This window comes from Anopheles nili, chromosome 3 (genome assembly GCF_943737925.1).
Source record: "Anopheles nili chromosome 3, idAnoNiliSN_F5_01, whole genome shotgun sequence".
Taxonomy (NCBI): Eukaryota; Metazoa; Arthropoda; class Insecta; order Diptera; family Culicidae; genus Anopheles; species Anopheles nili.
In genome coordinates, this window is record NC_071292.1 from 70037393 (window position 1) to 70060197 (window position 22805).

General features: G+C 44.3%; 5 protein-coding genes across 6 annotated transcripts; 3 read left to right on the top strand and 2 right to left on the bottom strand.

Annotated features, from left to right (window-relative positions):
* Positions 1-1877: 1877 nt before the first annotated feature.
* On the bottom strand, positions 1878-5324 carry LOC128723312 (ribonucleoside-diphosphate reductase subunit M2). Its single transcript, XM_053817039.1, has 5 exons — positions 5249-5324; positions 3694-3963; positions 3328-3608; positions 2803-3250; positions 1878-2716 (listed from the first exon to the last, which is right to left on the bottom strand). The coding sequence occupies exons 1-5, from the start codon at positions 5297-5299 to the stop codon at positions 2564-2566; spliced, it is 1203 nt and encodes a 400-aa protein (XP_053673014.1). The 5' UTR covers positions 5300-5324; the 3' UTR covers positions 1878-2563.
* Positions 5325-6408: 1084 nt separating this feature from the next.
* Positions 6409-12557, top strand: LOC128727307 (FACT complex subunit spt16). 2 transcript variants are annotated; one of them, XM_053821201.1, is made up of 10 exons: positions 6409-6477; positions 6560-6823; positions 6901-7200; positions 7276-8251; positions 8346-8544; positions 8628-9494; positions 9573-9841; positions 10791-10920; positions 11155-11205; positions 11398-12557. In XM_053821201.1, the coding sequence occupies exons 1-10, from the start codon at positions 6409-6411 to the stop codon at positions 11570-11572; spliced, it is 3300 nt and encodes a 1099-aa protein (XP_053677176.1). In that variant the 3' UTR covers positions 11573-12557. The 2 variants fall into 2 exon arrangements, with proteins under 2 accessions (XP_053677176.1, XP_053677177.1); XM_053821202.1 differs by lacking the exon at positions 11155-11205.
* A 194-nt stretch (positions 12558-12751) lies between these two features.
* Positions 12752-15373, top strand: LOC128724965 (putative nuclease HARBI1). The gene is made up of 4 exons (XM_053818684.1): positions 12752-12855; positions 14568-14844; positions 14918-15053; positions 15108-15373. Exons 1-4 carry the CDS (start codon positions 12752-12754, stop codon positions 15371-15373), a joined length of 783 nt encoding a protein of 260 aa, XP_053674659.1.
* An 18-nt stretch (positions 15374-15391) lies between these two features.
* Positions 15392-16388, bottom strand: LOC128724966 (uncharacterized). Its single transcript, XM_053818686.1, has 3 exons — positions 16224-16388; positions 15982-16156; positions 15392-15621 (listed from the first exon to the last, which is right to left on the bottom strand). Exons 1-3 carry the CDS (start codon positions 16362-16364, stop codon positions 15392-15394), a joined length of 546 nt encoding a protein of 181 aa, XP_053674661.1. The 5' UTR covers positions 16365-16388.
* Positions 16389-16852: 464 nt separating this feature from the next.
* Positions 16853-18022, top strand: LOC128724967 (uncharacterized). Its single transcript, XM_053818687.1, has 3 exons — positions 16853-16874; positions 16926-17033; positions 17221-18022. The coding sequence occupies exons 1-3, from the start codon at positions 16853-16855 to the stop codon at positions 17985-17987; spliced, it is 897 nt and encodes a 298-aa protein (XP_053674662.1). The 3' UTR covers positions 17988-18022.
* The last annotated feature ends 4783 nt before the right edge of the window (positions 18023-22805 follow it).

Below are 22805 nucleotides of genomic sequence, written 5' to 3' on the forward strand. Positions count from 1 at the left end.
TCGTGCAAAACTGAATGGACACTTGTGCTGTTCTCATTAGCGCGAGACAGGATTGATTGAAAAGTTCTACTTTACAACGGTCGTGTTTATTTAAACCCCAAACATCCGCATTGGCGTTACGTGATAAGAACGACCATTCTTTTTGGAGATTGTTTCTAGTTCTTGCCATCACAGGGAATGGAGCGAGAAAAAACATGAATTTAAAGGAATAAAACACTAACGATTTACAATTACAAGACAAGCTTATTGTAACTGATTTTTTAACATTAAAAATAAGACTCAAATTTGTATAAAAAATATTGTTTTATTTTTTCCAAGCAGAACTCTGTTCTCTATTGTTAGAACAAAACAAAAGCGATACATGGACGATGGTTCTAAAACGTCCTTTCAAATGAAAGGACCATCTCGCTGAGAGGTAAACGGAGTTCTTTTTCTTCATCATCTTTACCAATGCTGGACGCAACATTAACCAACCACCCCAGCGCCAGAAAAGAGATAGAACCAGAAAAGGACCAACACAAAACAGCATCCTTCGTAGGCAGCGGAAGGCCATTTTTACCAGGTGTGATTTATGTCACCATGCCGCCTACATCTGGCACACCAAAGGATCCTGGCGTCTCACACAAAACAACTGCGACGGTTGCATTCGAAGGAAAGTTGGCTTTTTTTCTGCTCATCTTCAGAGTTCAGTCTTTTGCAGCACTGCTCCGCAGTCAATACATGGTGCATAACCGTTTACGGCAGCACATTGTGTATGCGCCAAAATCGATGGGCCGGTCGTCCTTTTTTTTGGTCTTCCCTACATACCCAAAACTCAATATTGCACACCACTTTCAGGAACCCGCTTGGTGTAGCTCATACCTCTGACGTCCTATCCACGTGTAATCGGTTTAATAGCATCCAAGGCGGCCATTCGCACAATTTCATACACTTTCTTTGCTCACCAGTCACGGACGATTGGAACAATCCGCTTTCCACGGCGGGTACGATAAAGGGCCAACCGAACCGGCAACAATAGAGCTACTACTTTTGGGTTTCGTTTGGTCCCGATGCGGATAAAAATGCGATAGAACAGCACGGAGCGCGAAAGAAACCGAAGAAAACGTTTCCTGCGTACCGGTCGTCAACCTATGACCACCACGGAACCGCGTGCGACCGGATGTGGACTTCGGGATACCATTCGCCCGGAACTATTGAGTGGGGTGTCCTGGCGGAAAAGCGTGTTCACTAACCGAAGGCGCTCTCCGGAGTCTCTTTCCGCTTGTCCACTTTTCCCAGGGCAACCGGGCAGACATCCGAGGCGGTCCGCTTGGAGGACGAAAAACCACTGCTTAATGGAACCGGCCGTGGCCGCCGGGTGGGTTTGCTCATCTGCTATTTCATCGAGGCCGTTTTTACTCATCGGTTCTCTCTCTCTCTCCCTCTCTCGTTCCGGTTACGGAAAGCAAGGCAAATTCCGCTGCCGCATTGCCGATCGAGCGCGCACGGTATGGCATCGGGAAAATCATGCGCCTAGCCGCTTCTCAGCACGGGAAACTCGTGGCCCGGCGAAAGGGAAGTGCGAGAGAACGAAAGGAAATTGCTTTTTCCCGCACGGTCGACACAAAACGCGTGTAGTTCGTTCGCTCGGGAGAGCGAAGTTTCTCCAAGAGAAAGAAGGGTGGGAAATCTTTCATGAATGGATCCAAAACACGTGGTATTTTAGCGAACAGTGCGTCCCCATGCGAAGATGCCAGCAAGATGCACGGTTACGTAGACGTTCCGACACAGGTAATAATAGTTCATGAGCCGATAGTTTCGGGGAAACGACTTCTTTCGCGTTTTCTTACGACATCTAGATGAGTACTAGTAGCACAGCACATACATCCATCTTTTACCTTTAGTATACAAACACGTTTATTCGCAGATTCATCAAAAGGATATCCATTCCCATCGCCGTGTATATATATATATAGTACAATTAACGTTACAATATAAGAAGATATCGAACTAACCAAAACTAATTGCGCATAGTGATACATTCCAGTATTCTAGCGTTAGGAGATGGTTTTATCATTTTAGTGTTCATATGTCATAATCCTATAGCCGCTCTCATGATGCGGGTCAACACACCCTGCGTCAGCCTAAATTAACTAACATTAAACGATACCTTATTAAAACTGACATGCTCCACTGGCAATGCGGAGAAATACGCCTTATTTCATGCTCAGGATAGCATCCTGAATTCGTGAACAATTCCAACGAATCATAGTTTAAGAATGTTGCTTGAAATCCGGAGTTTTTTTTATGATTTTACTGGGGATTTAATTTTGAGTTAAAAACAGTTGTTAAAATTAATACGATAAAATAGTTCCCCTTGCACGATGGCATAGAAGTAGAGGATAAGTAATCTAAAAACCATACAAATATGCCCTAAACATAGTCAAGAGGAGGTGGGGCAAAAATTGAAAGAATGAAAGACGCATTTTCCGACACCGAGCTCCTAATCCTCAACACTACTAAATCACACTATTGCCGCTGTATTCCTGTAAAGCCTGTGCTGCGCCTCTGGTTGTCTAACAGATCAGAAGTCAGCATCGAGGGTGAACACGTTGTCCAATCGATTGGCCATCACGCCCCACTTTTGATACTCGCCAACCTTCTTCTCGAAGAAGTTCGTTTTTCCTTCGAGCGAAATAAAGTCCATGAAGCTGAACGGATTTTTGGTATTGTAGATCTGCGAAGAAAACGAGAAATCGTATAAAAGAAACCATATTGATAGGATTTTGTTTTTCACACGGATCGGCGATCCTTTTCGCATACCTTTTCGCAGCCCAGCTCTACTAGTAAGCGATCTGCCACAAACTCGATGTATTGCGACATCAGCTCGCAGTTCATGCCAAGCATGTCGACGGGTAGCGCTTTAGTGAGAAATTCTTGCTCAATTACGACCGCATCACGGATGATGTCGGTCACGCGTTCCTTGGACGGCTTCTGCACCAGGTATTTGAACATGAGACAGGCAAAGTCGCAGTGCAGTCCTTCGTCGCGCGAGATCAGCTCGTTCGAGAACGTGAGTCCTGGCATCAAGCCGCGCTTCTTAAGCCAGAAAATGGCCGCAAAACTACCGCTGAAAAAGATACCCTCTACGGCAGCGAAGGCAACAACCCGTTCACCAAAGTTGGCCTTCTTGCTTGAGATCCAGTTCAGAGCCCAATCGGCCTTCTTTTTCACGCACGGTAGCGTCTCGATCGCGTTAAACAGGAACTCACTATAGGTAACCCCGCGAAAGGAATAACAATGTCATAAAAACAAATCACCCCATACATCAGCGCTATGCACGCTTACCGTTCCTTTGAATCGCGAATATACGTATCGATCAGCAGTGAGTACATTTCACTGTGGACGTTTTCCATCGCGACCTGGAAACCGTAGAAGCAGCGGGCTTCCGTAACCTGCACCTCTTGGCTGAACCGCTCCACCAGGTTCTCGTTTACGATGCCATCCGAAGCGGCAAAGAATGCGAGCACGTGCGAGATGAAGTGACGCTCGCTCGGCTTCAACGATTCCCAATCCTTCATGTCCTTCGAGAGATCCACCTCTTCCACGGTCCAGAAGGATGCTTCAGCCTGATAGGTGTGAGAGACAGAACCAATAAGAGCACGATCACGAACGACAGTGGTTGCGTAACAAACCAAGAAACGATTCGCTTACCTTCTTATACATCTGCCAAATGTCATGATACTGGATAGGGAAGATCACGAACCTCCGTGGATTTTCCTTCAACAGTGGTTCGATCGAAGGATCGAATGGAGCCGATTCGTACTTGTGCACCTCCGATACTTCGCTCGTGGCCAACTCCTTCGAGTCATTAGCGCTTCCAGCGTCACCGGACGTCTTGTCCTCTTCCATTTTGGTTGCGTTAGCTGGCGGTTTTGCTGCAGTTACGTTTGCACCACTTTCCGTCAGCACCTTGCCAGTCTTCTGTAGTGGGGAAAATGGGAAGAGAAAGCAAAGCGTATCAAAATATACTGCCGAATATTTTCAAGCATGAGTTTGAAGCATGAAGCACACGCTAGGGATATAACGAGGAATTGAACGAATGGGTATTAGAGCAAGCTTACTTAGATATCGAAAAACTTTCTTACTGCATTTTACTGCTCGAGCAGCAACATAAGTGCCGCTTTTTAGTTCATATTTGCCTTGCAATCGAAGCACGTGAACACATACGAGGACACTCTCAAAATTAGCTCGATCTTGCTTTGTTCGAGTACGTTTTCGACTACGACATTCCTTGGAAGCCCTTTCCCTACGCTGACGATCTTGTACCATTTTTTCAGTCCCTTTTGTTTACGTTTCTAATTTCACCACGAATGCAACTCGGCCGTACTGCGCATGTTTGACAGTTCGCGACTTCCCGCCGTTTCTCACGCAACGGCACCGTTCGAAATCAAGCGTAGATTTCCTGAAGGAGATTCCAGCTACGTCCGTTAGAAAATGATGATGCAGGGAACAGGTATACAAAATCAGCTGTTTTCAGGTAAACACCGCAAGATGCCCAATTTTTTCATTTGCTACTTTGAAACAAAGGTTAAGAAGGATCCAGCTGCATTTATGAATGGTTTCTTAAATTAATAAAAGGCATACAAAGTTCTAGAGAAATGCAGTTAAACAACAATAGAACAGGGATTATTTTTGCATCCACGCTAGATGCGTTCAAAAACGCATAAGAGAGAGAGAGAGAGAGAGAGAGAGTAGTTGTTTCTCTCTCGTGCAAATGGCTACGTATAGCACTTGTACAAGAAAAGGAACATGCGACGCCCATACAAGAATTTTCTTGTGTAAGCGTCGTGCTGCTCTACTGCTGACACCGCTTATCTATCTTCTTTCAAACGACATGTTTCAAAGAGAAAATTGAAGCGCATTTTGGAGGGAAATATAATTGGCAGCAGAAAAAACGCGCTCTACTCGTGCATGCTTCGTTGGCGAAATACATTAGCAATCACCCACGATGATGAAATTATAACTTAACGACACATGCCATTTCTTTTAGGTCTAAAACGTGTTCATAATGCGTTTCATATAATAAATGTGATAAAAAGGTCGTAAGTAAGATAAATAATTGAAAAGTAGTTCTTTGTATGCTTCACTCATGCGATGTTTCCAATGTTTCCTTGTTGTTTTCCAATAAGAATATGCTAGGTGAAGTATTGTTTCCTTATTTCGATAAGTATTTACGGGTTAATAAAGCACCGGAAATATGACTCACCTTGATGATAATTTCAATGTTTTCTGTGAGATTTTCCTTTTCCAGAACCATTTTGTCACTATATTGTTGCTTTAGCAAAGGTGAGAGAACAAGGAAAAATGTTCGCAACGTTACACAAAGCCAATGATGAGCTATACTTTTTCTGTTACACTTTTCAGTTTTTGCACACTGCTGAAAAACCACGTCCACTTCGCGGAAAATCCAATGGCGGAATAATAAAAGTAGCGCTAACACCAACGAAGACGACGTCAAATGCCGCCAAAAGTTTTCCCTCGGTTTTCTTTCCTTCATAGCGAATTCGCGTGAGTGCTGTTCCTGTTCTCAACGGAACGCGCACGTGTGCCTTCTCTCAGTTCAGTGTATTGATTCTTCCCGAATTTACGATATATGCACCGTAATAGCTTGTCTTTTTATTTCACAAAAATGATGCATAGACGATAAGTAAAATTAAAACATGCTGCAGGGTAAAGGAATGTTTCAGGAGTAGTTATTAATTTACCGGCGCAATTTGACAAACGAGAAATTGTGCTCGAATTGCTCGAATCTGCGCAGCAAACACTATGTAGTTAGCTTGGTTGTCTGGTCGCATACCTACGCTTTACTCACTGTGAATGTCAACAATTATTGACAGGTGCGCTGTTAAAAAAGAGCGGCTGTTTTCCTACTCGCCGGCGTGCTTGTAAACGCGCGTTCGGTCAAAAGCGGTAGAAAAGGAAGGAAGTTTCAGTTCGCGTCACGCTGGAAAGGTGCGGGAGCGACCGTGACAGTACAGTTGAGAGAGCGCGATAGATAGCCGGTCGCCATATTGTTATTTATTTGCAAGCCATGCAGCGCACTTCGCAATATCCGTGAGCACTTAGTCGCAAAAAGCATGCGAAAAGCAAAGATCCAGTGGCAAATTCGGTTGTGTCCTGTGTCCAGTGAAAGTTAACGTGTTTTGTGTATGGGACATTGGTGGGGGCTGCTCGTGTCAACGCTACCTACGATCGTATCATCTTGACAGCGGTCGGTTGGAGCGATTTGTGGAGCTTACCCGCACGCGTTGAGAACAGTAGCTGCTGAAATTACCGTAAAGTACGCTCTGATCTGGGGAAAGTTTAGTTACATTCTGTGCGCAGTGTGTTTCGTGAAATCGTTTAGCGGAAAATAATCGCACGAAAATGTCAAACATCGCGCTGGATAAAGACTGCTTCTTCCGGCGGATGAAGCGGCTCTATGCAAACTGGAAGGTAGGACTTCGCGTCGCCGGCGCGTCATTTGCGCGCCCATTCGGGACATGTTTCATTTAACGAGAATTGTTTCTTTCGATAGGATCCGGAATTCAGTCACGATGACTCACTGTCAAAGGTGGACTGCATCCTTACGGCGGTTGGTGTGGACGAGGAAACGTTCTACAGCAAATCAACATCTCTTCAAACCTGGCTGTTCGGGTACGAGCTGACCGACACGATCAGTTTGTTCTGCGACAACGCTATCCTTTTTCTTACGAGCAAGAAAAAAATCGAGTTTCTGAAGCAGATCGAAAAGGATTCAGACGATGGATTGCCACCAATTCGGCTGCTCATTCGCGACAAGGTGCATCTGTTGGCTGTTACCGTGATACTAGGCTCACCGATTCCTAATTCCATTTTCCGTTTCTTTTTTTTTCGCAGAATGACAAAGATAAAGCAAACTACGAGAAGCTACACGAAGCGATGAAGGCCTCGAAGGCTGGGAAGACGGTAGGCGTGTTCACGAAGGATAACTTTCCTGGTGAATTCTGCGAGAACTGGCGGGCGTTCCTGAAGGACAAGCATATGGCCAACGTTGACATCAGTGTGCCGCTAGGCTACATTATGTGCCCAAAGGAAGACCCGGAGCTAGTGACGATAAAAAAAGCTTGTCTCGTGACGATTGATGTTTTCAACAAGTATCTGAAGGATCACATCATGGAGATCATCGATGCGGATAAGGTAGAAACAGCGTAGTGTAGCAGCGTTAATGGGGACATAGCTTATTTAGTTTTTGCTATTCGTTTGTTGTTGCAGAAAGTAAAGCATGTTAAACTGGCGGAAGGCGTGGAATCGGCCCTTACGGATAAGAAGTACGTCACCGGCGTGGATACCAACCAACTCGACATGTGCTATCCGGCCATCATCCAATCCGGTGGAAACTACAGTCTAAAGTTTAGTGCGTTCAGTGACAAAAACTATTTGCACTTTGGCTCCATTATATGCGCTCTTGGCGCACGGTACAAATCCTACTGTTCGAATATCGTCCGCACGTTGCTGGTCAATCCGACGGCCACCATTCAGAAGCACTACAATTTTTTGCTCAACCTCGAGGAGGAATTGCTGAAAAATCTCGTCCCAGGCAAACGACTCTCAGACGTGTACGATGTAGGGCTTGAGTACGCCAAAAAGGAGGAACCGAAGCTGGTCGACAAGCTGACGAAAACGTTTGGCTTCGCGACGGGACTCGAGTTCCGCGAGAACTCCATGACGATCGGACCGAAGAGCGTTGCCGTGCTTAAGAAGGGCATGGTGTTCAGCTTGAACGTCGGTCTGGCGGGGCTGGAAAATTCTGAGGCGTCGGACAAAGAATCGAAGATGTACGCGCTGTTCGTCGGCGATACGGTGTTGGTTACGGAGGAGTCGCAGGCGACTGTACTGACCCAGTCGAAGAAAAAGATTAAAAATATCGGCATCTTCCTGAAGGACGACGACGAAGATGATGAAGAAGAGGAGGAAAAGGACACCGAGCAGGCGCCGGAAATTTTGGGTCGCAGTGGCAAGCGCACGACGGTGCTGGAGAGCAAACTGCGAAACGAACAGAGCTCAGAAGAAAAGCGAAAGCAGCACCAGAAGGAGCTAGCCGTGGCATTGAATGAGAAAGCAAAGGAGCGGTTAGCGAAACAGGCGGGTGGAAAAGAGGCGGAAAAAGTACGCAAATCGACAGTGTCGTACAAAAGCGTTAATCAGATGCCCCGCGAACCGGAAGTGAAAGAGCTGAAGCTGTATGTTGGTAAGTAACGATAAACCTTTTAAGGAAGGTGCTGAATTATATTACTTAACATTTCATTCATATCTAACGCTCATCTTTGTAATCTCTTTGCTAGATCGAAAATACGAAACGGTCATAATGCCCATCTTCGGTGTTCCGGTACCGTTCCACATCTCGACCATCAAGAACATTTCCCAGTCCGTAGAGGGTGATTACACGTACTTGCGAATCAATTTCTTCCATCCGGGTGCAACGATGGGTCGAAATGAGTCCGGCATGTATCCCAACCCGGATGCGACATTTGTAAAGGAGGTGTAAGTGTTATAATCCCACAGTCAAATTGTAGGAGAACGTTAATTTGAATTTTTACATTTTTTTAATTGGTTGGTTCTCGTAGTACCTATCGCTCAACAAACACGAAGGAACCGGGCGAGATTGCGGCCCCTTCGTCTAATCTCAACACGGCGTTCCGGCTAATTAAAGAGGTCCAGAAGCGATTCAAAACACGCGAGGCAGAAGAACGCGAAAAGGAAGATCTGGTCAAGCAGGATACGCTGGTAATGTCCCAGAACAAGGGCAACCCCAAGCTGAAGGATCTCTACATACGGCCCAACATCGTCAGCAAGCGCATGACTGGATCGCTCGAGGCGCACGTGAACGGCTTCCGTTACACGTCCGTTCGTGGCGACAAGGTGGACATTCTGTACAACAACATCAAGAGTGCGTTCTTTCAACCGTGCGACGGTGAAATGATCATTCTGCTGCACTTCCACCTGAAGCACGCCATCATGTTCGGCAAAAAGAAGCACCTGGACGTACAGTTCTACACCGAGGTGGGAGAAATTACAACCGATCTCGGTAAGCACCAGCACATGCACGACCGGGACGATCTGGCGGCCGAGCAAGCGGAGCGAGAGCTGCGACACAAATTAAAGACAGCCTTCAAGAGCTTCTGCGAGAAGGTGGAAATGATGACGAAACAACAGATCGAGTTCGATACGCCATTCCGGGAGCTGGGCTTCCCGGGGGCACCGTTCCGCAGCACAGTATTACTGCAACCGACGTCCGGTAGCTTGGTGAACCTCACCGAGTGGCCTCCGTTCGTCATCACGCTGGAGGACGTGGAGTTGGTGCACTTCGAGCGTGTCCAGTTTCATTTGCGAAATTTCGATATGATTTTTGTGTTTAAAAATTATCAGCAAAAGATCGCGATGGTTAACGCTATACCGATGAATTTGTTGGACCACGTCAAGGAATGGTTGAAGTAAGTTGAAGCGTTTGAAAAGAGAATAATATGAGCTATATTTCATTTCATTATACGAATCCTCTCTTACCACAACAGCTCGTGCGATATTCGTTACTCTGAAGGCATACAGTCGTTGAACTGGGCGAAGATCATGAAAACTATCACAGACGATCCGGAGGGATTCTTCGACAGTGGTGGCTGGACATTCCTGGATCCAGAATCGGAAGGCGAGGCCGAAGCAAACAGTGAAACGGAGGACGAGGAAGATGACGCGTATGAACCGACCGATGATGATGACGAGGAAGAATCGGATTCAGAGGATTACTCTGAGGCATCGGAAGACGATGATAGTGGAAGCGAAGAAGGTACGTATTAAAAGTGATTTTTAGCGACAAGTTGGCGGAACTACAGTGCCAGTTCTTCCATTTGTTCATCGATTGCAAAGCTGTATAGTTAGGGTAAAATGTTCTGTGACGATGTGCTCCTTTGTAACCTCGGTCAACTTTACCAGGCTTGTTTATCATGACCATGACTAATGTCATATGCCAGTACGTTAAACTCTCAAGACTTTTTGCTACAATCAAAAAAGGGTTTCAACCTTCACCTAACTGGTTAACCAGCAGCATTTTCAAAATTCCAATTCAATTACCAAACAAATCTTTGAAACTGATCTATTTAAAAAAAAATCAATCTAGATCTGTCAATCTACAAAATGCTCCATTCAACTGGGATCTCGGCCATGTTTATTAGGCATGTTAAAATATGATGTAATGAGCTTCTTTGAGATATATACTAAGCAAACTGGTGGCCAAAATCGTCATGTCATGTGATGGTCCGATCAACTAACCTCATGACACATTTTTTTTTTGTATTTTTAAAGAGACTTTGAGCCAGCTTGGCTACATTCTCATGCTTCCTCTAAAATCATGACACATTGCTACCATCAAAAGGCTTCAACCTGCTTTTATAGAGGATCCAAGATTCCAATGTGGAATCTTCGCGGACCATCCTCAACAAATTATTTCAAAATCATGTCATATTAGCAAAATCTCATTGATGGTTTTACGATCTACGACAATCCTCCATTCAATCAAGCAAACCTCTCTATTCAAAATAATCACATCGATCAAAGAATATTAAGTTGTACAATACATTTATAAGTCCAAAATTCCACAAAAATGTCTAAGATAATGTTCATATCAAGATGATGTTGAAAGATAACTGGCTCTTAGTCGCTGTCCCGTACTTGTGGAACGACTATGAGCTATACGATAGCCCATATGACTCAGCTCTATTACTCATTCTCTTCCATAGATCTCGGTTCGGATGAAGAATCAGGAAAGGATTGGTCAGATTTGGAGCGAGAAGCGGCGGAAGAGGATCGTAATCGAGAAAACAATGATTACGATGATCGCAACGCGTCCAAAAAACGATCCCATCACAGGTAAGTGGCGTCGTGTTTCGAAAATCTGTCTGCCAAGGCTTATGGTTTTGGCAGCACATATACATGTTCCGTATTAGCTCCAACTGCTGCGGCATAGTGCACTTTAAATACATACGCCTCACTTAATGCATTTTCTCACCGATAACAACTGCTTTCGCCTTCGCATGCTTTCCACCATTTGTTTCGGATCGTTCATTTTCCTTCATCATGGTGGTATGGTGGCGATGATTGCAGACGAGATCGAGGTGTAGCCTCGCCGAAGAAACGACACGAACATCATCGCAGGTCATTCGAGTAATATTATTAAAGATTGCTTACATGCTCCTCAAGTTCGAGAGAACACATTTTTCACGACGCTTGAATAGAACTTAAACGTTTGCTAGGCTGTTTAATGACATAACATTGCGCGTGTACATATATTGCAAAATTTACTAAATGTTTTCATTTCTATCGTTCACTTTTTATTTTTTCCCTTAGCTCCTCTAAACACGGCAGTAGTCGAGACAAAAATCACAAGGATAAACATAACGACAAACATCGCAGCGGGGGCAGCAGCGGCAAGCACGATCGGCACAGCAGCAACCACAAGCGCTCTCGAGATGATAGTCGGGAGAGCGGTCATCACCATAAGAGCAAGAAATCTAGAAAGTAAAGCGTATTCTACTTTCCAGCTCGAGAAAGTATACGATCGATTATGTACATCCTAAACTTTCCTACTTGTTGATAAAATATCCTGCGATAGGTTCAAGGTTTTTACTGATAACGATAATATTCCGTTAGTGCTGCTGTCTTCACTCTGAAAAAGGCGCTGTTGCGCATAGAGTATGGGAGAAGGATGCTACCGAACGAAACTCCATAAAATCCAATCGTTTTGCATGGTTTCACGATCGCGCAGTTTGCGTGGACCGTGCATCTCTAGTTTTGATTTAGTTTTCTTCTGTGCAGCTCTTAACCGAGCATTATTTTTGGGTACATATGCTGGCAAATCCTTGTGCTATCTGTTCCGCGCTGTGCCGTATCCTTGATTTGTTCGAACGGCCCCGGGAATTTGTTTCGGAGATTACACGCGTAATATTAAAAATTTAAAATTGCATTGGAAAGCAAATCAAACCCATCCTACCAATATGAAATCCATGAACGTAAAGTAGAATATATATATGATATAAATATACATCAATTCTTACAGATAGCGAGTAATTGTACATGGTTTAAATGTAGACACCGAAAACGTATCGAGTTTTTAGCTTGAATATCGCAACATCACATTCTGATCCCTTGTCAACCAGGAAGGTGTTGTATACCGGATTCGTTTATAACGTGGAAGAGTTGTAGAATACCTGTAGTTGTGATTTACGGGTTCGGTGAAGTTTGAAATCCAAGGTAGAGTATTTTAATATTTATTCACATCAGACTAGATTCAAGTATGTCTATAGACGTAGAGGAGATTTTAGGAACGTTCTCGATTGCTTACATGTTAATAAAGTATTCATTAAATTGGCATATTTTTAATTATATCGTGTATTGTTGGCTTTTCAATGGCTTCATAGCTCAAACAGCTGTAATGCACGATTTCACCTACGAACCAGCACGTTGCCATATGTGATACATGTAGATTTACTGTACATATTGCAGGTTTGACGCTTTTGGCATTTAAATAAAAGGCCCACTATGTAGCTTGGTGAAGGTTGTCAAAACACTTTGTTTTAAATATGAATGAATGAAATGTTTTCCCGCGTATTGCGATAAGGTTCAACATAACATGTTATTTTTAATGGAAGAGTGATTGTAGTGCACATAAAAAGAGATAAATTCGGGAAGATATAACGATTAAATGATATCAGGCCTGCATTTGTTGCTGGATTCTGATTCAGGCAACTCGGAAACCGAAGAATATTCAGTACCCGTCTCGATTCCACAGGATATTCCAAATGAACAGTATGTATTTGTTTCAAGCAAACTAACGCAAAAATTTTCTGATCACTTTGTTGAAATGGTATACATGCAGATTCCTTGAAAGTTATCACATCTCGCGTGAATTGTTCACATTTTTATATGAATCTACGGTGTCTCACATCACCTCGTCCATGGGTTTAACACTCGGACTACCAGTCGCAAATATAACGTAATTGGTGATCTCGCTCCCACGCATTTGCAAAACTATCTTTCTTCAGCGTTATCAATCCATATCGTCGCTCGTTTCGGCGCATGATTATCTGTCGCTTGTCTCCTATGGCATCGATCATCCCGTTATCCTGTTTACAAACAGAAGAACGCACGTGGTGATCAGCTTCTGGCTCCTGGTACCAGCTGAGCTTCTTGCTCCTGGTACCAGCTGAGCTTCTTGCTCCTGGTACCAGCTGAGCTTCTTGCTCCTGGTACCAGCTGGACTATCGAACAGGATCATGTTTAGGCAACACCCGAAATAAATATTAGCACTAGTGTGCTCAGTGCATCTGCACCGAGAATGGTCGACGCACGTGATCTCATCATATTGATTTTGCAAAATTCCTTCTGGAAAGCGGCCGAAAAAGGGGCAATTTTGCACCGCACAACAACGAGTTAGTGAGTGGAGATCATGCGAAAAAGAGGTTGCACGCACTCGGACTACACCAGTCGCAAATATTAGGTAATTAGTGATCTCGCTCCCACGCATTTGCAAAACTATCGATCTCTTTCTCCAGCAGTATCAATCCATATCGTCGCTCGTTTCGGCGCATGATTATCCGTCTCCTGTCTCCTATGGCATCGATCATCCCGTTATCCTGTTTACAAACACAGGAACGCACGTGGTGATCAGCCTCTGGCTCTTGGTACCAGCTGAGCTTCTTGCTCCTGGTACCAGCTGGGCTTCTTGCTCTTGGTACCAGCTGAGCTTCTTGCTCCTGGTACCAGCCGGGCTATCGAACAGGATCATGTTTAGGCAACACCCGAAATAAATATTAGGACTAGTGAGCTCAGTGCATCTGCACCGAGAATGGTCGGCGCACGTGATCTCATCATATTGATTTTGCAAAATTCCTTCTGGAAAGCGGCCGAAAAAGGGGCAATTTTGTACCGCACAACAACGAGTTAGTGAGTGGAGATCATGCGAAAAAGAGGTTGCACGCACTCGGACTACACCAGTCGCAAATATTAGGTAATTAGTGATCTCGCTCCCACGCATTTGCAAAACTATCGATCTCTTTCTCCAGCAGTATCAATCCATATCGTCGCTCGTTTCGGCGCATGATTATCCGTCTCCTGTCTCCTATGGCATCGATCATCCCGTTATCCTGTTTACAAACACAGGAACGCACGTGGTGATCAGCCTCTGGCTCTTGGTACCAGCTGAGGTTCTGGCTCCTGGTACCAACTGAGCTTCTTGCTCCTGGTACCAGCTGAGCTTCTTGCTCCTGGTACCAGCCGGACTATCGAACAGGATCATGTTCAGGCAACACCCGAAATAAATATTAGGACTAGTGAGCTCAGTGCATCTGCACCGAGAATGGTCGACGCACGTGATCTCATCATATTGATTTTGCAAAATTCCTTCTGGAAAGCGGCCGATAAAGGGGCAATTTTGTACCGCACCACAAAGAGTTAACGGCTTACGAGAAATTGACTGATACTTTGCGATATTTGGCTTTTGGTTGCTACGACGAAAACAGCAATCCGAGAGGCTATGCTACAAAAATACGTACTATATTTGTGGATATCTTTCTGTCAACGATTCGTACTATACAGGACACGTTTTGTGCTAAGTTCATTACATTGCTCATGGGAAATCAAGAACCAATCAAGGCGAGTAAATATTTTACCGATAACTTCGAGATGGATGGAGTGATATTGTGTGCAGCTGAAACGCACGTTAAAATTTCAGTTCCACAGCACGATAAGCACCTTTTCTTTTACAAGGATAACGCGTATACCCTCAACGTGTTAATGGTAAGCTTGCTGCAAGGCTTTTTTATAAAATTTGTGTATTTTGCTAAACAGCTATATTACTTATCTGTTTAAGATCAGTGACCATACGAAACGAATACGATACGTTATTGCAAGGTTTAGTGGAGCATTTCATGATGGCTATATATGGGATGCTTCTGATGTGGATCAATTCTTTCGAAAGTATCGAAACTACAAGATTTTAGGCAGGTGTATGCCGATACCTGTTTGTGTACCGTCGCATTGATTTGGTCTTTTTGTCTCAGCTGGTTCGTTTTACTCCCCCAAACCATGGCTAGTCAAGCCGATCAGTGATGCAGTACCGAATTCTTCTAACGCCAAATTTAATTTTAAACACGCGAAGGCACTGTACGGTGCCGAAGATTGTTTCAACCTTTTAAAGAATCGTTTTCGGTGCATACTGGGATCACGACCGTTACCATTTACACCTCAAGAATGCGCAACAATCATAAATGTGTGTTGTGCATTGCACAACATGTGCATCGAATACAATGTACCAGAAATTCTCTGAATACGTCTGCTTGTTAATTTACTTGCTTTTGAGCACAGCCACCAACTCTTGCAGGGTTGCGGTCATACTTTTTAAATTCGCATTGACTTCCGCACATGAAGCAATTATTTGTTCATTTGATTGTTTCATCCCGCGGAGCTCGGTGATCAATTCGTTTTGTAAATTTAATGACATATTTGTAGCGGCAACGAGCGATCGGTTGACATCTAGTACTTTTTCAAAATAATCTGCCTTGCTTCTTTTCCCATCTACGAAAGCCGCGGTGAATTCTGGTGTTTCCGGATCCGAGCATAATGGGTCGCTTTCTTTGCCTATTTCAGCTTGCGAAGAATCGTGCAATTGGTCTTGCACAGACTCATTGGCAAGCGAATCGGCACCGTATGATACGACATCTTTGCATATGCCTTGTTTAACTAAGCTTAAATGTGGCAAACGTGCCAATCTTTTCTGGCGCACTTCTGCAGCTTTAAGCAACCATGATTCATCGCCATGTGTATCAGAAGGGGTGTTTAAATTGTATTTATAGAACGAATCTTTTGATGCTGTGTAATAAGTATTGTCATGTTCTTTGATTTCAGTTACGCCGTTAACGTTTCTACTGGCCTTACTATCCACATAAGACTGATTTTCTTCTAGTGTGGTAATTTTCATGATATCTATATCTAATAGATGCGAAAGTTTCCTTTCTAAGGATGTGAGTGGCCTCGGTACTGCACCTGATGCAATTTGTTTTTCGCGCTGAGCCAGCCGTTTTCTCGCTCCAAATTTATAATCAATCCATGCCTTAAAATCAAATGCCATATACTATTAGATTCATCTCCTTCTAATAATCCCATCCGGGTTACATTACCTTTTTCCATGCCGTTGGATCTCTGGATGGTGGTCCAAGCGCATTCAGCTCTCTTGCTAATTTTCTCCAAAACGAGGATTGGTTGCCTTTGAACTTGGATCTGGTCTGGAAGTCTGGTTCGCTTTCGATAATGCTGATCATTTTTGCAAGTTGTTTTTGACTTGAACGATTTCTGAAAAATTCTTGTTTCAATAACGTTTCAATACTTATTGTGCTTACAAAAAGACAAACTACCGATGAATTCTATTTGTGGAATGTTCCATTTTTTAAAGTTGATCCGTGTACTTGGAGTAAGGAGTAGAATTCCATAAGTAACGATCAACAAATTTCCTTTACTAGTATCCGTCGAAATAAACAATCATTCTATGGCCTAGACATACGCTTGTTCGAGGAATTTGTTTTGACATTCACGGCAATATGGGCCGTCACGGCTGCTGTCAAAGCTTAAATGTGAAAAGCCGAATTTGTTGATAGGATGCTGTATTTATATTCAAATTCTTAGAATTTGTGTAGACCGAATACAGTAGGAAATCAAGTACGAAATACTTTTGTACTGATTCTGGATAGTGACTGTGAACAGTGTTAAATAATTCTACTGTACGTCTGTAGAGTGTATATTGAATGTTCTTATGCTTGATTCCGACTGGAAGCGTATCGGCTAAAAACTTTGGTTTGATAAAATTCCTAATTGCTGACGCATAGTTACGATGGAGTCCATTAGCGACGATCATTCCGGAACCCTGCAAAAGACTAATGACGATCTTCAAAGAAGCAGATCGCCGCTGGAAACTGTCGCCGAAGAAACTGAAGGTAAGCTTCTAGCATTTTTGGTGTCGGTTGTAATTAGAAGAAGAGACGCAATTCGTCTACGCTTTTTAAAACAAAAAAACTGCAACTTTCATTTCACTAACCATCGGTGCACGGGGCTCTTATCGAAATGGTAGCGTTTGTTCGTCCCACGGGTGTTGAGGTAATGTCTATGTCGCTTTCATTGTAGGATATCAGCCCATTCTGGTCACACCTAAAACGGAATGGAACTTGCGTCCGCTTGTCGTAGAGGACAGTAATAGGGTGTTGCTAGCACCATCGCTGGAGCTTACACTACGCTACTTTTTCACTCACTGCGGGAAGGACGTCACGGAGATAAGCCGTTCCGATCTGATGATAGTACTTATCTACGTGGTTGCCCTCGAAACGGGGTTTACTCCGAAGGGATCTCCAATGCCGGCAGTTTATCGGTCAGAGAAACACCACTGCTATCGATCATTCGATCAACGGCTTGTAAAACATTTCGCTACTCAGCTACCGATGGACTGGTTGCGGCGCCGGGCTGGCCCTTACCAGCTAGAGATGGAGCTAGTCCATGAAGCATCTACGCGCGAAAATCTCAGTTGCTCGCTTGTGGCCTTTTGCAGTGGGGACATGTTGATTGCCAATCTGTTGCCAAGTGTCGGCAAAGCGACTGGAGCTAGCTTTTCCACCGTTATACCCATCAGCTTTCACGTACCATCGGTGAATTCTACTCGATTACCAATCTCTTACCAATATCTTCAGGGTCTTTCGTTAAAGTTAAAAAATGAACTGTTTGTGCCATTTCGCAATTTGATATTTTTAAAATTTGTACCCATTGTAAATCCTTCTCTTCTGGGTTTGCCACAGGAGCTGGTAAACAAAATTAAATCCTACCTTGATCATCGCTCGAAGCAACACCTGCTAGAGGTATTCAAAATATTTGGTTCCGTGTATGAGAGTGAGCGTAGATAGTTTTATGTACATGTCAAGTTTTGTAAATATTCAAAAAGTAATAAATTAAACTTTATATTTTCTTTTGAAATCGTTCACAAGTAGTGTCCTTGCTTATTTTTATTTGTTTGTAATGTGGAACATGGGAAAGCTACTTCTATGCTGTCGCAGCAATATTTAATTTGTTCCGGTGCTTAATGCTACGTGGTTGCGGTAGGCTCGTTTTGCACTTCCTTATGATATTATATGGCGGGATTCGTTTGTAATATTTTGCAGATGATTGCGAAGAAGAAATGTTGCAATACAGAATGGAAAATATTTGTATGATGACCGTTGAGGCAGGTGGACCGTCGAGTTTGGCCAGCGAATCTCTGTCAATGAAAAGTTATCCATCAGAGTACGATTCTGGTAAGTAAAAGTTCATTTTGATTGGTATTGGAAAAGGAGAATATTCTCTCTGGTAATGTAAATAATTTAAAAATTCTTAAAATGTGTCTTTTCGAATGAGATGTTTTTTAACGGGTGTCAATAATTCATATACTAAAAATCGAAACATATATTCAAGTTCGTTTTGAGAAGATATATGCAATTTGTATTGAAAGCAAATTTGATGTAATTTTAAATGACTAAATATATAAATTTGAATATATAAATTTCGCAAAACCATTTGTACGTCGAACACGGGTCAAATAATCGGAGATTCGTTATTTATGATGGTTTGCCTTGAGCACAGAACTTTTTCCTATAAACCGCCTTCACTGACAGCTCTCAAAGTCTTTTGCTTTCCCAGCCCACTGGGCCAAAAAGATTCAAAAGTTACCTCGATCAGTGTTGGTGCTGCCGAACATTGCGCTCGGGTTTTTTTGTGACTCGCTTTATCCTGCTCTGTCGCTCGTGTCAGTACTGCTCGCACACGTACCGACCGAAGCGGATTTTTCACAACAAACGAACGAAACAAACATATTTCCGATTCGTGTGTTGAACGGTGCGGTCGTGCGTGCTAATGCATGCGCCGCGTTTCTCGGGCTCCGTGGCGGGTTTTGTGTGAAAATTCCAGCGAGTTGATTCAGATTGTGCTACAAGGATTGTATCCACACGAATCCTTAACCCGTTAGTGGGGTGTTTCCCGGCGGGTAGCGGGCAGTGGTAGGTAATTTGGTCGCTGGTAAATCCGTTCTCCAGGGCCTGGTGCTGTCAACAAAGCGGTCTTCTTTCGTTGCTGCTGCTGCTGCTGAGCATGCTGGCGTGCCTACATTTTTTTGTCTGCTCTCTCGATCGCGCTGTTGCGAGAATGTGTGTGTGCGAGATCTTGTACGATCGCCAAAGAAGAATCGACGTCGCGTCCAACGGCTGGCTCCCGACATCTCCAGCGGGATGTAGTTTTATCGAACGTTCAAAAATGACCTAGCGGCTGCCTGAAGTGTGCTCGCTGCCTACTACGTGTGAGTGAAATTGCGTTCAAAAAGCGTCCTTTCGGGGTGGCGACACACCGCCAGAATAAAAAGTGACCGTTTGGGTCTGCCTTTGAGCTTCTCAGCGTATAATATCGTGCTTGCGATAGGGCAGCAAATCGTATCGTTCGTGCGGTGTGTTCCTCGTTTTCCTCCGGGAAATTATTGCGAAAAAGGAAGCGAGAGCAGTAGTGCGCGGTGAAGTAGTGTAGTTGCAAGCGCGTTTTTTTTTCGATCCCAGCGGGGCAGGGTGACAAGTGTACCGAGGGCGCCACACAATGGCTGGCTGAGCTGGAGGCAGGAATACTCCGTTGCCGAAGAGTGAAAGAGAGGTTGCGTGTGTACGTGAGAGAAAAAGAGAGATGGGAAGCAGTAACCTCTCCCCCCTTCGTTAGCCGTCTTTTCCCCATCGTCGTTCATCTTGTCCATTTCTACCGCGGCGGTAGTGTATGCGCGTGTGTGTGTCCGCCAACTTCGTTGTTTCAGAAGTTTTTTTTTGGGAAATCGGTTCCCCATAGCAGGCGTCGTGAGTGAGCCAAAAGGGCTGCCCAAGCGAAAGGGGAGCGAATGAGCAAAAGTGTGCGGCGGGAGCAAAACAAGTTTCAGTGCGCGTCTCGGATGTACCGTTCTGTCGTTCGTTCGGCCGTCCCGCTCTGGTCGTGGTGTCTGCTCGCTGGCATATTTGCGTTCGGTGCGGTGAGTTGGTGCGCGCGCGGTATGAAAACGTTGGAAAAGCGAGGGAGCCAGGTCGCAGCATAAGCAATGCGAGATACAGGGAAAAGGGTCGCCGCCATCGCCCCAACACCGACGCCCTTCTTGCTGGCCATTCAAGATCACCTGCATCACCTGGCATGGTGCACGAGGACGTGCTAGCTCTGCTGATGATGATGCTGATGCTGCTGCGGGTGCAAGACGATAATATGTGAAGCATTGGAATAGATATATGTTTGTTAGTAAACTACTTGCAAACGTAGGACGATGACAAGCCATCACATAGTGAAAGCTACAAAAGGCGAATGAGGCTCGTGCTCAAAGCATGGGTTTCAATCAATCTCCTAGCATTATTGTGCACCAAAAAGCAAATGAGTTATACGCGAGAGATAAAACATCGCTAAGAAAATGCGTAACATAATGTCAATAGTATCGTTACACAATTCAGCGTAGCTTTCCATAAACCACCCATCCTCGTGGATTGACCCGACCGACGCAGAACTTGATCGGCTTGCGCGACCTCACCTGTCTGAATGTCTTTGAATGGGGTGCAGGAGCGCTGTATGTTGCTATCTTCAGGCTGCTTCAAAAAATCCCAAAAGCAAGACTGGCAAGAAAAGATATGCTCGTGTTTGCCTTGGCGGAGCAACGAAGAACCGGCAGCAATAAAAGATCAAAACGTCTGACAAGCAGATTAACATAGAAAAGCGGCGGCAACTGGGAGCCTGCTTTATCTTTCTCTCGCGTTTACTGCGCAGCATCGGTGGGTTTGGTTCTTCACGTTGAACAAGCCTCCACATCGACGAAGGAATCAAATACCAAAAGCCGAAAGGTGAGTGAAATTTAATTCATACAATACTTTCCTATTCTACTAGGTGTTATCTTTTAAAAGTAGAAAACGAGGTAGCATGGGAATTTAAATAATTGACACTTCTGTATCTTAAATCGTGGGTCTTCTTACAATGGGGGAAAAAGAACGCGTTTATTCCGTTGGAAAATGTACCACCTGCACGTCGTTTGGCAACCAGAACTTAGGGTCGATCCCGCTGACTGCACCTGTCCAGTCCAATGCCGTTCCCCGTAGAATCGGGCCGTTTCCATCCAATTCACCCCTCATCATGGTGTGCGTGCAGCGCACACGACATACACAGCATCACGACCTTGTGTCCTTACGCAGCAAGTCACATCCTTGTTCTCCCTTTTTTTACCAAATTTACCTTTTTTGGGTTTGTTTGTATGCGCCGGCGTCCGAAGAGGGAGCGCTTTGTGCATCCGTATTGGTGTGCTTCTGTTCCACTCGCACCGGCACCGGAATCGACCCTTCCACGCATTGCTTTTGGTCCCTTTTTCGCACACTGATACGCTACCATTTGGGGAGCGAAGGCGAGTAGGATCCTGTTGGAATGGGTGGCGGTGCGAGGAGCGGTGGTGCAGGAGCATGATTCCATTTCTCGTTTTTCCCTTGCACCGGTGTGTGTACGTGTACGAGAGGTCGTCCTTTGTCTTTCCGTCGTCTAAATTGTGCAAAATGGTGCAAAAAAGCTGGAATTAACTGATATGACTCGACTGACGCCCGTAAAATTGCTTCATTCGGGAGGGAAAACACATCCTCCACAGGACACGTTGCTGTGTCAGGCTTCGTTGCTTAGATTTTAGTTCGATTTCGCTCCATTGCGGCAGTACGGACGATCCTAAAAGGAAACCCGGAGCATCGCCGGAACGACTACACAGTCCTTCGTAATGGCTTGCAGGGTTGTGGTTGACCGTGCCCCCTCTATCCGCAATATCGGTTGGAAAAGGATGCATTTGTGCACTACTGCAGAGGTGGCTATCTTTTTTGTGTCTTCGTGGAAAAACTATAGACGAATTGCTAGCGCAACAGATGGAATCGATGGCCGTGACCACGTGCATAGTTCGACCACTTTATAGTGCAAATACATCATAAAAAAACAGGGAAATGTAACAGCATTTTTTCATGGGTTTGGCTGCAATTATAAATGATGGATAACCTAAGGGAACAAAGGAGTAGTCTTCAACGTGTTAAGGAAACAAGGAAGAATGTTTTAAAGTCATCATGTAAGGGAAAAGAGTAACTTAAGTATACATTAATATTTTTTGTGTATTATCGAGTTTTCAGTTGAATATTGTTTGGATGTACAAGTATATAAAGTACTAACATATCATACATTTTTTCGATTCACTAGCCGGCTTAGGATAATTTTGAAAACATAGTTCATAATTTTATGTGCTAACCGACAATATATTTTCTAAGAGTGTTGAAAAAATGCTTCGTTCTAGCTAGCTCTGTTAGAGATGATGCTGCAATTTTATCTCGTCGAATGTCGAACAAATTGACGCAAATGGTAGAAACGGGTATGAAAATTGTGAGTCATTAGATGGATAATAGCAGTGCATAATGCTCAGCAAGTGTAGCACATTAACCGCATTTGAGCATCCGTACAATCATTTTAAAGCACTTGGCTTCCCGGTAGCTGTTTGCTCGTTTCGATGTCATTTTGACACGGCCCGGTTAGGATCGCAACACGTTCACGCCTTCATGCTAGGACTGGGATGGTCTGTTTTATTTCTCGGATGGTCGGATTTGCTGTTGAACTGTTTTATTATCTCCATCTTAGACCGTGAATGGGGGTATGGCATTAGCTAATGGTAACCGGAC

What these genes read in the sequence shown, in the direction of transcription:
- LOC128727307 (XM_053821201.1), top strand. Translation starts at nt 6,409, where the DNA reads ATGTCAAACATCGCGCTGGATAAAGACTGCTTCTTCCGGCGGATGAAG. An exon ending in GGCTCTATGCAAACTGGAAG is followed by an intron (nt 6,478 to 6,559) that starts GTAGGACTTCGC and finishes TTCTTTCGATAG; the next exon opens with GATCCGGAATTCAGTCACGA. An exon ending in AAAAAACGATCCCATCACAG is followed by an intron (nt 10,921 to 11,154) that starts GTAAGTGGCGTC and finishes CGATGATTGCAG; the next exon opens with ACGAGATCGAGGTGTAGCCT.
- LOC128724967 (XM_053818687.1), top strand. Translation starts at nt 16,853, where the DNA reads ATGCTTGATTCCGACTGGAAGC. An exon ending in GCTTGATTCCGACTGGAAGC is followed by an intron (nt 16,875 to 16,925) that starts GTATCGGCTAAA and finishes GCTGACGCATAG; the next exon opens with TTACGATGGAGTCCATTAGC. An exon ending in TGTCGCCGAAGAAACTGAAG is followed by an intron (nt 17,034 to 17,220) that starts GTAAGCTTCTAG and finishes CTTTCATTGTAG; the next exon opens with GATATCAGCCCATTCTGGTC.
- LOC128723312 (XM_053817039.1), bottom strand. Translation starts at nt 5,299, where the DNA reads ATGGTTCTGGAAAAGGAAAATCTCACAGAAAACATTGAAATTATCATC. An exon ending in ACATTGAAATTATCATCAAG is followed by an intron (nt 3,964 to 5,248) that starts GTGAGTCATATT and finishes TCCCCACTACAG; the next exon opens with AAGACTGGCAAGGTGCTGAC. An exon ending in ATTCGCGATTCAAAGGAACG is followed by an intron (nt 3,251 to 3,327) that starts GTAAGCGTGCAT and finishes GGTTACCTATAG; the next exon opens with TGAGTTCCTGTTTAACGCGA.
- LOC128724965 (XM_053818684.1), top strand. Translation starts at nt 12,752, where the DNA reads ATGATATCAGGCCTGCATTTGTTGCTGGATTCTGATTCAGGCAACTCG. An exon ending in ATACCCTCAACGTGTTAATG is followed by an intron (nt 14,845 to 14,917) that starts GTAAGCTTGCTG and finishes TATCTGTTTAAG; the next exon opens with ATCAGTGACCATACGAAACG. An exon ending in CTACAAGATTTTAGGCAGGT is followed by an intron (nt 15,054 to 15,107) that starts GTATGCCGATAC and finishes TTTTTGTCTCAG; the next exon opens with CTGGTTCGTTTTACTCCCCC.
- LOC128724966 (XM_053818686.1), bottom strand. Translation starts at nt 16,364, where the DNA reads ATGATCAGCATTATCGAAAGCGAACCAGACTTCCAGACCAGATCCAAG. An exon ending in ATCCAACGGCATGGAAAAAG is followed by an intron (nt 16,157 to 16,223) that starts GTAATGTAACCC and finishes TTTGATTTTAAG; the next exon opens with GCATGGATTGATTATAAATT. An exon ending in AAATCAGTCTTATGTGGATA is followed by an intron (nt 15,622 to 15,981) that starts GTAAGGCCAGTA and finishes CGGCTTTCGTAG; the next exon opens with ATGGGAAAAGAAGCAAGGCA.